At 39.6% G+C, this 14,203-nt stretch overlaps 1 protein-coding gene across 1 annotated transcript in view; it reads right to left on the bottom strand.

Annotated features, from left to right (window-relative positions):
• LOC131399106 (nuclear body protein SP140-like) overlaps window positions 1–14,203 on the bottom strand; it is a 72,727-nt gene that overhangs the window by 21,392 nt on the left and 37,132 nt on the right. The window contains exons 14-16 of the mRNA XM_058533175.1: window positions 10,629–10,715; window positions 10,293–10,409; window positions 9,375–9,428 (exon numbers count right to left, since the gene is read on the bottom strand). Of these exons, the coding sequence (XP_058389158.1) occupies window positions 9,375–9,428; window positions 10,293–10,409; window positions 10,629–10,715 (258 nt within the window). The remainder of the gene's footprint in view (window positions 1–9,374; window positions 9,429–10,292; window positions 10,410–10,628; window positions 10,716–14,203) is intronic.

Below are 14,203 nucleotides of genomic sequence, written 5' to 3'. Positions count from 1 at the left end.
AGATTCTTAACTTAGATATAGTTGGTGTCAAGATGCTGGTGTAGGTGGACTCTGAACTCACCTCCTCCCATGGACACAACAAATTTATAGCTAGTCTTAGAACAATTACCCCTGAGAGAACTGAAAGCTGGGTTAAAAGAACCCCCACAACAAGGGTTAGTCCTGACTGAGGTGGAAGAGGCAGAAATTCCCTTCTCTCCTTCTGGAAAGAAAAAAAGCCACCTATGCAAGCCGCAGTGCTTCACGGCCTCCCGGGAGTAATCCAAAGGTACACAGCCTTCCCTGGAGGAGTGGGGGGCCTGAGCAGGGGAGCGTTACTGCTATAAGCATCTTTTGGTCCCAGCACAACCAAGACGAGCATCATATCTGGCTTGGCTGGCTACTAACAACAACGGGGAATACCCCCAGAAAAGCTATCGGACGTAAGGAAAAAAAAAGCCAGCTCTTAAAGGGCCCATGCAAAAATTCACCTGTTTCAGAAAGCAACCTAAAATCACCAGAAAGAAAGGTTCACAGTCCTTTGGTGAAAAGACACTCTCCTGATAGGCTCTGGGTGCATCTCGGTGAGAAGTGAGACCTCTCCAGGGACTGAGACATTGGCGGCAGCCATTATTGTGACCCAGTCCAGGCAGGCTGACACAGACACTGGCAGACGCCATTGGAGTTCTTCCTCTGGCATGCTAGCCCAGGGTCTGCCCCACACACTATAGCATCAATTTAATTCAGCTCAGCCAGGGCAGGCAGCCCACCCTAGGGACTGGCCCCACCCAACAGCAAACCCTCTAGCAACAGGTGGGCCCGCATAGGCTAGGTGCCTGGATCCTCTGCAGCCTGGTGAGTGGGACCACCTCCGTGGGACAGGGCATGCATGAGGAGTGGGTGGAGTGTGTGGGGTCTCTGCAGTGGGGTGACTGGGTCTGCTTCAGGGGGTTGAGGCACACGCATGGGGCAGGACTGTGTTGATGGGGTGTGTGGCCCTGTGGGTGTTGGGGCTTGTCAGCTGCAGAAGACTTGTGCTTCTCAAACAGCCACATAGGGGATCGGTCCCACCATCCAAAGCCTGAAACAATTGGGTACTCCCCTGCCTGGGGCCAGCCCCACCCAGATGCAGTCCTGAGAGAGTTGACAAGACCCTTGTACGCCAGAGGCCTACAGCAATTGTAAGCCCTTGAGCCTAACAACCAGCCACACCTGGGGCCTACTCACTTAACAGAAAAACCACGACAGGAATGTGCTATTAGACATTGCAGCCAGTTGTGCTGGGGTCTCATGCAACTGATAAAGTGACTGAAGGGTCCATAGCAGCCACACACAGGTGAGCAACACAACCAGCCAGCCAGGGGGCACCTGGCTAGCTTCCCTGGGCACCTGCAGCAAGAGCAACCCCGCCGCAACAGAAGGACACATGTAGCCCACACAGGGGTCACTCCTGGAACATTTGGAACTTGTGATGAGAGGGAAGCACACTGCTGGGCTTCATAAGGCATCTCTTACATAAGGCCACCTCTCCAGGATCAGGAGATTTAGCTGACCTACCTAACACATAGATATAAGCACAGAGAAAGAGGCAAAATGAGGAGGCATAAGAATATGTTCCAAGTAAGGGAAGAGGACAAAATCCCAGAAAAAGAACTAAATGAAACAGAAATGAGCAATCCACCTGACAAAAAGTTCAAACAAAAAAGTCATAAGGATGCTCACTGATCTTGGGAGAAGAATGGATGAACTCAGTGAAAACGTCAACAAAGAATTGGAAAATATAAAAGAGAATCAATCAGAAATGAAGAATACAATACTGGAAATGAAAAATTCACTAGAGGGACTCAAAAGCAGAGTAGAGGATACAGAAGAACGGATCAGCAAGCTGGACGAAAGACTAGAGGAAATCACCCACGCTGAATAGCTAAAAGAAAAAAGAGTGAGGACAGTCTAAGGGACCTGTGGGACAACATCAAGAGCACTAACATCCATGTCATAGGTGTCCAGAAGGAGCAGAGAGAAACAAAGGGGCAGAGAAGAAATATTTGAAGAAATAATAGCTGAAAACTTTCCTAACCTAAGGAAGGAAACAGACATCCAGGTACAGGAAGCACAGAGAGCACCAAACAAGATAAACCCAAAGAGGCCCATACCAAGACACATCATAATTAAAATGTCCAGAATTAAAGATAAAGAGAGAATCCTAAAAGCTGCAAGAGAACGTCAAGTTACATACAAAGGAAACCCCATAATGCTATCAGCTGACTTCTCAACAGAAACCTTACAGGCTAGAAGAGAGTGGCACAATATATTTAAAGTGTTAAAAGGAAAAAACCTACAGCCAAGAATACTCTACCCAGCAAGGTTATCATTCAGAATGGAAGGAGAGATGAAGAGTTTCCCAGACAAGCAAACACTAAAGGAGTTTATCACCAATAAACCAGCCTTACGAGAAATGCTAAAGGGACTTATTTAAGGGGGAAAGAGAAGACCACAAATAGGAAAAAATTATCAGTTTTCATGATAAGAGGCTAATGGATACAAACGCACAAAAAAGAGATTAGATATGATATCAAAAATATAAAATGTGGGAGGAGGGGAGTGAAAGATTAGAGCTTTTAGAAAGAGATTAAACTAAAGAGACCATCAACTTAATATAGATTGCTATATATGTAGATTATTATATATGAACCTCAAGGTAATCACAAACCAGAAACCTATAATAAATACACACAAAACTAAGAGAAAGAAACCCAAACATAATACTAAAGAAAGCCATCAAACCACAAGGGAGGAGAGCAAGAGAAGAAGAAAGGAACAGAGAAGAACTATTAAAACACCCAGAAAAAAAGTAACAAAATGGCAATAAGTACATACTTATCAATAGCTACTTTAATGTCAATGGACTAGATCCTCCAATCAAAAGGCATAGGGTGGCTGATTGGATAAAAAAAGACCCATATATATGCTGCATACAAGAGACACACTTCAAACCTAAAGACACTCACAAATTGAAAGTGAAGGGATGGAAAAAGATACTCCAGGCAGATGGCAATGAAAAGAAAGCTGGGGTAGCAATACTTATATCAGACAAAACAGACTTTAAAACAAAAACTTTAACAAGAAAGAGGGACATTACATAATGATAAAGGTAACAATCCAACAAGAGGATATAACACTTGTAAATATCTATGCACCCAACGTAGGAGCACCAAAATATATAAAGCAATTGTTAATAGACACAAAAGGAGAAATAGACAGTAACACAATAATAGTAGGGGACTTTAACACTCCACTTACACCAACGGATAGATCATCCAAACAGAAGATCAATAAGGAAGCATTGGCCTTAAAGGACACACTAGACCAGATGGACTTAGTAGATAAATACAGAACATTCCATCCAAAAACCAAAGAATACACACTCTTTTCAAATGCACATGGAACACTCTCCAGGAATGATCGTGTATTAGGTCACAAAACAAGTCTCAACAAATTTAAGAGGATTGAAATAATACCAAGCATCTTTTCTGACCACAATGGTATGAAACTAGAAATCAACTACAGGAAGAAAATCAGAAAAGCCACAAATATGTGGTGACTAAACAAAATGCTACTGAACAACGATTGGGTCAATGAAGAAGTCAAAAGAGAAATCAAAAAATACCTGGAGACAAATGAAAATGAAAATATGACATGCCAGAATTTATGGGATACAGTAAAAGCAGTTCTAAGAGGGAAGTTTATAGCAACACAGGCCTACCTCAACAAACAACAACAATCTTAAATAAACAATCTAACAGTGCACCTAAAGGAACTGGGAAAAGAAGAACAAAGCCCAAAATCAGTAGAAGGAGGGAAATAATAAAAATCATAGCAGAAATAAATGAAATAGAGACTAAAAAAAAATAGGAAAAAATCAATGAAATCAAGAGCTGGTTCTTTGAAAAGATAAACAAAATTGGCAAACCTTTAGCTAGACTCACCAAGAAAAAAAGAGAGAAATCATAAATAAATAAAATCAGAAATGAAAGAGGAAAAATTAAAACAGACACCTCAGAAATACAAAAGATTATAAGAGAATACTATGAAAAGCTATATGCCGGGGCCAGCCCGATGGCGTAGCGGTGAAGCGCACGTGCTCCACTGCTGGCGGCCAGGGTTCAGATCCCAGGCACGTGCAGATACACCATTTGTCAGGCCATGCTGTGGCAGCATCCCATATAAAGTAGAGTAAGATGGGCACAGATGTTAGCCCAGGGCCAGTCTTCCTCAGCAAAAAGAGGAGGATTGGAATGGATGTTAGCTCAGGGCTGATCTTCCTCACAAAAAAAAAAAAAAGCTATATGCCAAAAAGTTGGATAATCTAGAAGAAGTGGATAAATTCTTAGAATTATACAACCTTTCAAAACTGAATCAAGAAGAAATAGAGAATCTGAATAGACCAATCACCAGTAAGAAGATCGAAACAGTAATCAAAAACCTCCCAAAAAATAAAAGTCCAGGACCAGACAGTCTTCCCTGGTGAATTCTACCAAACATTCAAAGAAGACTTAATACCTATCTTTCTCAAACTCTTCCAAAAAATTGAAGAGGAGGGGAAACTTCCAACATTACCCTGATACCAAAACCAGACAAGGACAACAGAAAAAAAGCAAATTACAGGCCAATATCACTGACGAACATTAAAGCAAAAATCCTCAACAAAATACTAGCAAACTAAATACAACAATACATTAAAAAGATCATTGGGGCAGACTGGTGGCATAGTGGTTAAGTTCGCCTGCTCCACTATGGCGCCCCGGATTTTGCTGGTTTGCATCCTGGGCACGGACATATGCACCGCTTATCAAAGCCATGCTGTGGCAGTGTCTTGCATAAAGTAGAGGAAGACGGGCATGGATGCTAGCCCAAGGCCAGTCTTCCTCAGCAAAAAAGAAGAGGATTGGGGCCAGCCCAGTGGCGCTGCGGCGGCCCGGGGTTCGCCGGTTCGGATCCCGGGTGCGCACTGACGCACCGCTTGTTAAGCCATGCTGTGGTGGCGTCCCATATAAAGTAGAGGAGGATGGGCATGGATGTTAGCCCAGGGCCAGTCTTCCTCAGCAAAAAAAAGAGGAGGATTGGCATTGGATGTTAGCTCAGGGCTGGTCCTCCTCACAAAAAAAAAAAAAAGAAGAGGATTGGCAACAGATGCTAGCTCAGGGCTAATCTTCCTCAAAAAAACAAAACAAAACAAAACAAAATCATATACCACGATCAAGTGAGATTTATTTCAGGGACGCGGGGATGGTTTAACATCCACAAATCAATCCACGTAATACATCACATTAATAAAATGAAGAATAAAAATCACATGATCACTGATGCAGAGAAAGGATCTGAAAAGATACAGCATGCATTTACAATAAAATCTCTGAATAGGAGGCCACTATGGTGGCATAGCAGTTAAGTTTGCACGCTCCACTTTGGCAGTCTGGGGTTCGCAGGTTCAGATCCCTGGCGCAGACCAATGCACCGCTTGTCAAGCCATGCTGTGGTGGCATTCCACGTAAAGTAGAGGAAGATGGGCACAGATGTTAGCTCAGGGCAAATCTTTCTCACACACACACAAAAAAACTGAATAAAATGGGTATAGAAGGGAAGTATCTCAACATAATAAAGTCCATATATGACAAACCCACAGCCAATGTCATTCTCAATGGGAGGAAAAACTGAAAGCTATCCCTCTAAGAACAGGAACCAGACAAGGATGTCCACTTTCACCTCTCCTATTTAAAATAGTATTGGAAGTTCTAGCCAGAGCAACCAGGCAAGTAAAAGAAATAAAAGGGATCCAAATTGGAAAGGAAGAAGTGAAATTGTCACTATATGCGGATAACATGATTTTATATTGAGAAAACCCTAAAGAATTCACCAAAAAACTTTTAGAAACAATAAATGAATACAGTAAAGTTGCAGGATACAAAATCAACATACAAAAATCAGTTGCATTTCTATACACTAACAACAAAGTAGCAGAAAGAGAAATTAAGAATACAATCCCATTTACAATTGCAACAAAAAGAATAAAATACCTAAGAATAAACTTAACCAAGGAGGTGAAAGATCTGTACACTGAAAAATATAAAACATTGTTGAAAGAAATTGAATAAGACACAAAGAAATGGAAAGATATTCTGTGCTCTTGGATTAGAAGAATTAACATAGTTAAAATGTCCATACTTCCTAAAGCAATCTACAGATTCAATGCAATCCTTATCAAAGTTCCAGTGACATTTTTCACAGAAATAGAACAAAGAATCCTGAAATTTATATGGAACAACAAAAGACCCCGAATAGCCAAATGAATCCTGAGAAAAAAGAACAAAGCTGGAGGTATCACACTCTCTGATTTCAAAATATACTACAAAGCTATAGTAACCAAAACAGCATGGCACTGGCACAAAAACAGACACACAGATCAATGGAACAGAATTGAGAGCCCAGAAATAAACCCACACATCTATGGACAGTTAATTTTTGACAAGCAAGGCAAGAACATACAATGGAGAAAGGAAAGTCTCTTCAACAAATGGTGTTGGGAAAACGGGACAACTAGATGCAAAACAAGGAAAGCAGACCGTTATCTTACACCATACACAAAAATTAACTCAAAGTGGATTAAAGACTTGAATGTAAGACCTGAAATTATGAAACTTCTAGAAGAAAACATAGGCAGTACGCTCTTTGATATGGTTCTTAGCAACATATTTTCAAGTACCATGTCTGACAGGGCAAGGGAAACAATAGAAAAAATAAACAAATGGGACTACATCAAACTAAAAAGCTTCTGCACAGCAAAGGAAACCATCAACAAAATGAAAAGACAATCTAACCACTGGGAAAAGATATTTGCAAACCATATATCTTATAAGGGGTTAATATCTAAAATATATAAAGCACTCATACATCTAAACAACAAAAAAACTAACAACCCAATTAAAAAATGGGCAAAAGATCTGAACTGGCATTTCTCCAAAGAAGATATACAGATGGCCAACAGGCACATGAAAAGATGTTCAACATCATTCACTATCAGGGAAATGCAAATCAAAACTACAATGAGATATCACCTCACTCCCGTCAGAATGGCTATAATTAACAAGACAGGAAACAACAAGTGTTGGAGAGGATGTGGAGAGAAGGGAACTCTCATACACTGCTGGTGGGAGTCCAAACTGGTGCAGCCACTATGGAAAACAGCATGGAGATTCCTCAAAAAATTAAGAATAGAACTACCATATGATCCAGCTATTCCACTGCTGGGTATTTATCCAAAGAACACAAAAACACGAATGTGTAAATATACAGGTACGCCTATGTTCATTGCAGCATTATTCACAATAGCCAAGACCTGGAAGCAACCTAGGTGCCCATCAAGGGATGAATGGGTAAAGAAGATCAGGTATATACACACAATGGAATACTGCTCAGCCATAAGAAATAATGAAATCCAGCTATTTGTGACAACATGGATGGGCCTTGAGGGTATTATGCTAAGCGAAATAAGTCAGAGGGAGAAAGTCAAATACTGTATGATCTCACTCATATGTAGAAGATAAAAACAACAACAATCACATAGAGACAGAGATTGGATTTGTGGTTACCAGAGGGGAAGAGGGGAGGGAGGAGGGCGAATGGGATGATTGGACACATGTGTGTGGTGATGGACTGTAATTAGTCTTTGAGTGGTGTGCATGATGTAGTCTATACAGAAAGCAAAATATAATGATGTACACTTGAAATTTATATGTTATTAACCAGTGTTACTGCAATAAAAAAAAATGGAAAAACAAAAAGGATTCTTAACTTAATCACATCCTCAGTGTCTCTTTTGCCAGGTAAAATAACAGATTACAGGTTCCAGGAATTAGAACATGGACATCTCTGTTTCTGCTGGTATAAAATTCACAAGAATTATATAGATCTCCCATGTATGTGAGATTTACTCCATTAGAAACGAGGCTCCTTCACAGATATTTCCTGTATAATTATATGTCTATTTTTTACTTCTGCTGTGCTGGCTGAGGGGATCTATGAGTCACATATTTAATCGCTTTAAATACCCTTTTATGTGACTGAATACTCTGACCTTTCGCTACTTCTCAGGCACTAGCAAAAAGCAGTACAGCCCCACTCTTGGTCACTTCTACAGAGTGCGCTTTCCTGACAGTGAATCTCTTAATTTTAGCATCTTTTGCAAGCTAGATATGCTGAGAATTTTCCAGATCATCAAGTCTTGATTCCTTTTGTTTAGCAATTCTTCCCTCAATTTCTCTCCTTCCTCTCACATTTTACAATAAGCAACAAAATAAAACCAGCTGCACCTTTATCACTTTTCTTAGAAATCTCCTTAGCTATATATCCAGAAAGTTCTGCTTTCTACATACCTGCAGGACAGAATTTTGCTAAGCTTTCTGCCACTATATAATAAGGATCCCCTTTCCTCTAGTTTTTAAAACATGTTCCTTATTTCCTTCTGAGCCTTCACCAGTGACACCTTTCACTTCCACATTTCTGCTAACAGTCTGTTCAGCATGATTTATGTATTCTTTCAGACAATATAGGTCTTCTCTACCATGTTCTTCACTTCTGAGTCCTTACCAGCAGAGCCGTTGGCGCCATATTTCTGTTAACAAACTGCTCAAGGCCATCTAGACATTTTCTACACATTCTTCTTAAAATTCTTTCCCTTGCCCAATTTCCCTCTGACCATTGCCCAATTCCAAGGCCACTTTCACATTTTTAGAATGTATTATAGCTGCACCCTACTTCCAATAACCCAAATCTGTATTACTCTCCTATTGCTGCCACAACAAATGACCACAAATTTAGTGGCTTAAAACAATGCAAATTTATTATCTTACAGTTATGTTGGTTAGAAGTCTGACAAGGGTACTCTGGACTAAAATGAAGGTTTCAGTAGGTCTTCATTCCTTTCTTCAGGCTGCGAAGGAGAATCTATTTCCTTGACTTTTCCAGCTTCTACAGGTCTATTGCCTTGTACCTTTCCTTCATCTTCAAAGGCAGCAATATTGCATCTCTCTCTTACCATCTTCCACAGCCACTTCTCCCTCTCTCCACAGCCAGGAACAGTTCTCCATTTGATTATGTTGGGCACACCCAGATATCCAGGATAATCTCCCCTTTCAAAGTCCCTAGCTTAACTATACCCATAAAATCCCTTTTGCCATATAAGATAACACATTACAGGTTCCAGATATTAGGAGACATGGACATCTTTGAGAGGCCATCATATTGTTATCATTAATTATTGTAAATAATAATAACAAAACTCTGGCATTAAAAAACTCATTTTTAACATCAAAAGCAAGTAAAATCTTATGCACTCTTACTTCTTTTCCTCTTGGGTTTTCCCAAAGTAGAGTTGTCTCCAAGATCCACAGTATCTAGAAAACAACAAGTGATGGTGAGGAAACATAAATGAATAAAGAGAAGTTACAAATCTTACGATGATATTGCAGAAGGCTTGAGTTTATAAAGATGTTTAGGTTATCATTTTTCTCTTCTTCTTAAAGGAACTAGAGACGTACTGAATTGAGAAGTAGGAGTCCAGGATGGGCCCTGGGTCTTCCTTTATTTCTCAATAGGACTTTGAAAAACACTCTTAAATACCTAGGTAGGTTAGTTTACTCAGGGATAGGAACAGTTATCCTATCCTGTCTAGGTCTTAAAATTTTTTAAGGTCTTAAAAATTTTTATGGGAATTAAATTAGATGTTATGTGCATAGGTTTGTAGGAACTCGCTATATAAACCAGTAACATGTTGGAGGATATCCAACAAAAATATGTGCTGGGTTAAGAATAGCTGATCTGAAGTCTTTCCTCTGGACAGTTAAGTGGCAGAATCAGTTGTCTTTTGAGGCTTTTCTAAGGTTGTGACAAGATGACAATATTATCTACAGTAGAAGTACACTTGGTTTTCTTGAGTTCCATAGAAGATTGGGTGTGACAGGGATGAAAATCACTGTACAAATACAAGGCTTTACTATTGATATACTAGTGTAATAAACAAATAGTGCCATCTTTAAGAGTGTATTTCTACCACATCATCCATATATAATCAACAGGGCCCATCCTGTTAAACATGACTTAATAATGATCTCTTGCCTCCCTGCTTTTCCAAAAGAGTTAGGTCAAGCAAATGCAGAGAACTGGATACTGAGATGGACTGAACCACCCACCACCACCCTACCTGGGGGTTTTGGTACCCATGGAGCCACCCCCATCCCATGACCCTCAGGCAGCCTTACCCATCATGTCACGTGCTTGGCCGCTTCCAGTCCTTGCTCCCAGACGTCCTGGCACATATTTTGGGAAGCACATAACGCAGGAACACTTCTCATTTCCACGTGCTGGTAGCTCTGCTCCTGGGCCAAAATTGCGATTTATGAAGACTTTTCATTTGTCCCAATGATCCTCTTTTCTTGTACCCTTATTGATCCCCCTTTTTCTACTTCTTCCTCTGAAATCTTCCATTAACTCACCGTATACCTGACTCTTCCTTTAAGTCTCCCTTTTTTCTTCTCTTGTCTTTTTCTCTTTATCAGAACTCTGTTTCTGTTTTCATTATTTTTTGTCATAATTACCTTGTCCATCATTGAGTAGTAGGCTAGATGTCAGCTCCTCTGATTCTCCTTCTCCATGCGTTTGGAGAGCTTCTAGTTCATTCGATACTAAAGAAAAACAAGAAAATTACTGTCCCTGGATCCCAAGGCAGTGATTAGGGAAGAGTTCCTAGCACTCTCATGCTGCACACTGATATTCTCAGCTAAGATGAACTGCTTTTTGGGAAAAAATATACCTGCTCCAGTAATCACACCTGAGATCTGACAGAGCCATGCTTTTCCCATCTTTCACCCATAATTCTGCTTTCTCTACTTTTATATTTCAACTTGTAGCCCTAAGAATAAAATAAAAAGATCTTGTCCTTCCAGGAAAAAACTAACTGTTCTTTGAAAATTGTAAAAACTAACTCCCAGAAGCAGTTTTAAACTCATCTCAATTGGCCAATGACTACTTACATCACTAACCACATTTAAAGCCAGCTGATCAGTGGCAGACTTACACTTCTGAAAATCAGCCTATCAGTAACAGCCACACTCCAGAAAGCCTGTGTCTATAGCTGAACGCTAACCTATTCATCAACACTCCTGTTTCTGAAAGTCTGCAGTCCCTGAACTACATGCTTTCTAAAATTCTATATAAAATCAGAAATTTCCTCTTTTAAAGAAACTGTGTCCTATAAGTACTGCCTTCTCCCACCATATGCTTTGCTTAGCAGCAATAAATCCATCTTATAGCTTCAGATATTGCATGATGGTCTGTCCCTTCAAAAATGGAGTTCACACCAAGATCACCTTGAAGACTCTTGCTTAGGAATGTCCTGTGGGACCCTTGGACCAACAGGTATAAATCCCTGGCCTCTTGTGCCCAACTCACATTGTCTTCCTGATCCACTGTCAAGTGAATCTGTCTCAACAACAACTTGAGCTCTGACTTGTTTCACTGAGCTCTTATTTCCAAATTCATCTTATTATTTAAAGATGTATATGCAATTAAATACAAAGTAATTTAATATAAATTTTGGTTTGGAGGTATAGCATTTAGCAAATACTCTGTTAATGTTCTTATTCTTCCACTACTTCATTTACTCTCACTTTTCTTTTTTCTATGTTTAAAAAGTCTTGTCTCATGTGTGTTTGTTTGTTCCTGATTTTCCTGTTTCTTGAATGTTATAAGAAAGTGATCCAAAGCAAATAGATGGAGGCGTAGACCTGATAAGTCCCCTATCCAAGCCAGCCCCAAAGCCTAATTAATGGATGTGGATCCATTAAACAGTAGCCAACTTGTGCAAAGATATTTGGTCACACTATCTTGAGTCCCTCACCAAAACCTCCATGAAGACCCTTGACATCCTGTTAATTTGTGAAAGAAAATCGCTTTGTTTAGCACATAATCTGAGGTCAATTGCTATTGTCTAATTCATCATATATCCCCTTTTTGGTCTCTGCTTGGTGGGTGAAAAATACTCCATCACGTGCATGACACCATTCACACTTATGACTGAACGTAGTGGCCTCTCTGCTGCTTGTCATGAGCTTATCTTTGCCAAAGACAAATCTTAATAAACGGCATTTATCTTAATAAACAGCAAAATTTCACAAAAGACGACTTTGGGTTTCAATGGAGAACTTTTGACACATCAAAAGTAAACAATGTATTTGATAGTATTTCTATAAAAGAAGTGAGAAAAATGACCAAAAGTGCCCATGTCCCAACCAGTAACTGTTACTTTTAGACCATTATCCAATGAACACTTTCTTTCTTTTCTTTTAAAAACCCTCTATAAATTTAATAGGTAGGTATCTATTCTGCAAATGAAACTACCAGATTAAATGCACTAAAGAAGGACTAACTTTAGAATTCCTGGAAAATTCTCCTGCACAAGATCAATTTATAGTTGATCTGAACATTAGTATACTTGCACTATATATGATTCAAGATCTGCAGGCAATAAAGATAATAGGTATACCTCACTTTTCTGTAGTGCCTAACACAATTGCTATAATCTCCTCTAAAGCCAAATTCTTTTCTTTAATACATTTATGCTCAGCTTTGTTTGATGTCCCAGGTGATAAGGATAGCCTGTATTATTTGCTTGGGAAAATCAATGGCTCATCTGGACAGTTATTTTCTAGAGATTTACTTAAGCCCCATTGTAATAGGCAGAATCCTAAAATGACCCCCCAAGATTTCCTTCCCTAACCCAAGAGACTGTGAATATTATGAGATATTACCCCCATTTTTAGATTATGTTGTATGGAGCAGTTGATGTTAAGTAAAAGAGATTATCAGTACAAGAGATAAATACTGGTGAGGATGAGGAGAAAAGGAAACACTTGAACACTCCTGGTAGAATTGTAAATTGGTACAGCCACTATGGAAAACAGTATGGAGGTTCCTCGAAAAATTAGAATTAGAACTACCATATGATCCAGCAATTCCACTTCTGGGTATATATCTGAAGGAAATGAAATAACTATGTTGAGGAGATATCTGTTTGTTTACAATAGGCAAGACATGGAAACAATCTTAAGTGTCCATCAACAGATAAATGGATAAAGAGAATGTGGTGTATATACATATAACAGAATACTATTCAGCTATAAAAAGAAGGAAATCCTGCCATTTGTGACAACATAGATGGACCCTGAGGGCATTAAGCTAAGTGCAATAAGTCAGAGAAAGACAAACTCTGTATGATCTCACTTCATTGTGGAATCTTAAAAAAAGCAAACAGAAAACCAAACTCATAGAAAAAGATACCAGATTTGTGATTACCAGAGGTGGGGAATAGGGGTGGGGGAATCGGATGAAGACGGTCAAAAGGTACAAACTTTCAGTTATAAGATAAATAAGTACTGGGATGTAATGTACAACATGATGACTGTAGTTAACACTGCTGTAGAGTATATTTGAAATTGACTAAGACAGTAAATCCTACAAGTTCTCATCACAAGCAAAAAAGAGCGTTTTTTCTTTTTTCATGCTTGTCTATATGAGATGATGGATGTTAACTAAACTTATTGTGGTAATCATTTCACAATATACATAAGTCAAATCATTAAGCTGTACACCTTAAATTTATACAGTGCTGTATGTCAATTATATCTCAATAAAACTGAAAGAAAAAAAAGAATTCTGTGAACATTAAAAAAAAAAAAAAGATTAGCCTGGTGAGTCTAATCTAACTTCGTGAGCCCTCTAAAAGCAAAGAGTTTTCTCCAGCTGATATCAAGAGAGGATGCCAGAGATTCGAAGGAGATTGAGAAGGATTGAGAAGGATTCTTCTTGCTATTGCTGGTTGGAAGACAGAGGGGTCCATGTGTCAAGGAATGTGTGTGGCCTCTGGGAGCTGAGAAGGATCCCTGGCCAAGCATCATAACAAAACTAGGAACTCCGTCCTACAACCACAAAGAACTGGATTCTGCCGACAATTTGGATGAGTTTCCCCGGGGCCTCCAGATAAGACTGCAGCCTGGCTGACAGCTTAATTTCAGCCTTGTCAGACCCTAAGCAGAGGACTGTGTGGAGCCTGCCCAGACTTTTGTGTGTGTGTGTGAGGAAGATCAGCCCTGAGCTAACAACCACGCCAATCCTC

The sequence above is a fragment of the Diceros bicornis genome, chromosome 37, assembly GCF_020826845.1.
Source record: "Diceros bicornis minor isolate mBicDic1 chromosome 37, mDicBic1.mat.cur, whole genome shotgun sequence".
NCBI lineage: Eukaryota > Metazoa > Chordata > Mammalia > Perissodactyla > Rhinocerotidae > Diceros > Diceros bicornis.
This window is presented reverse-complemented; position numbering and strand designations above follow the sequence as displayed.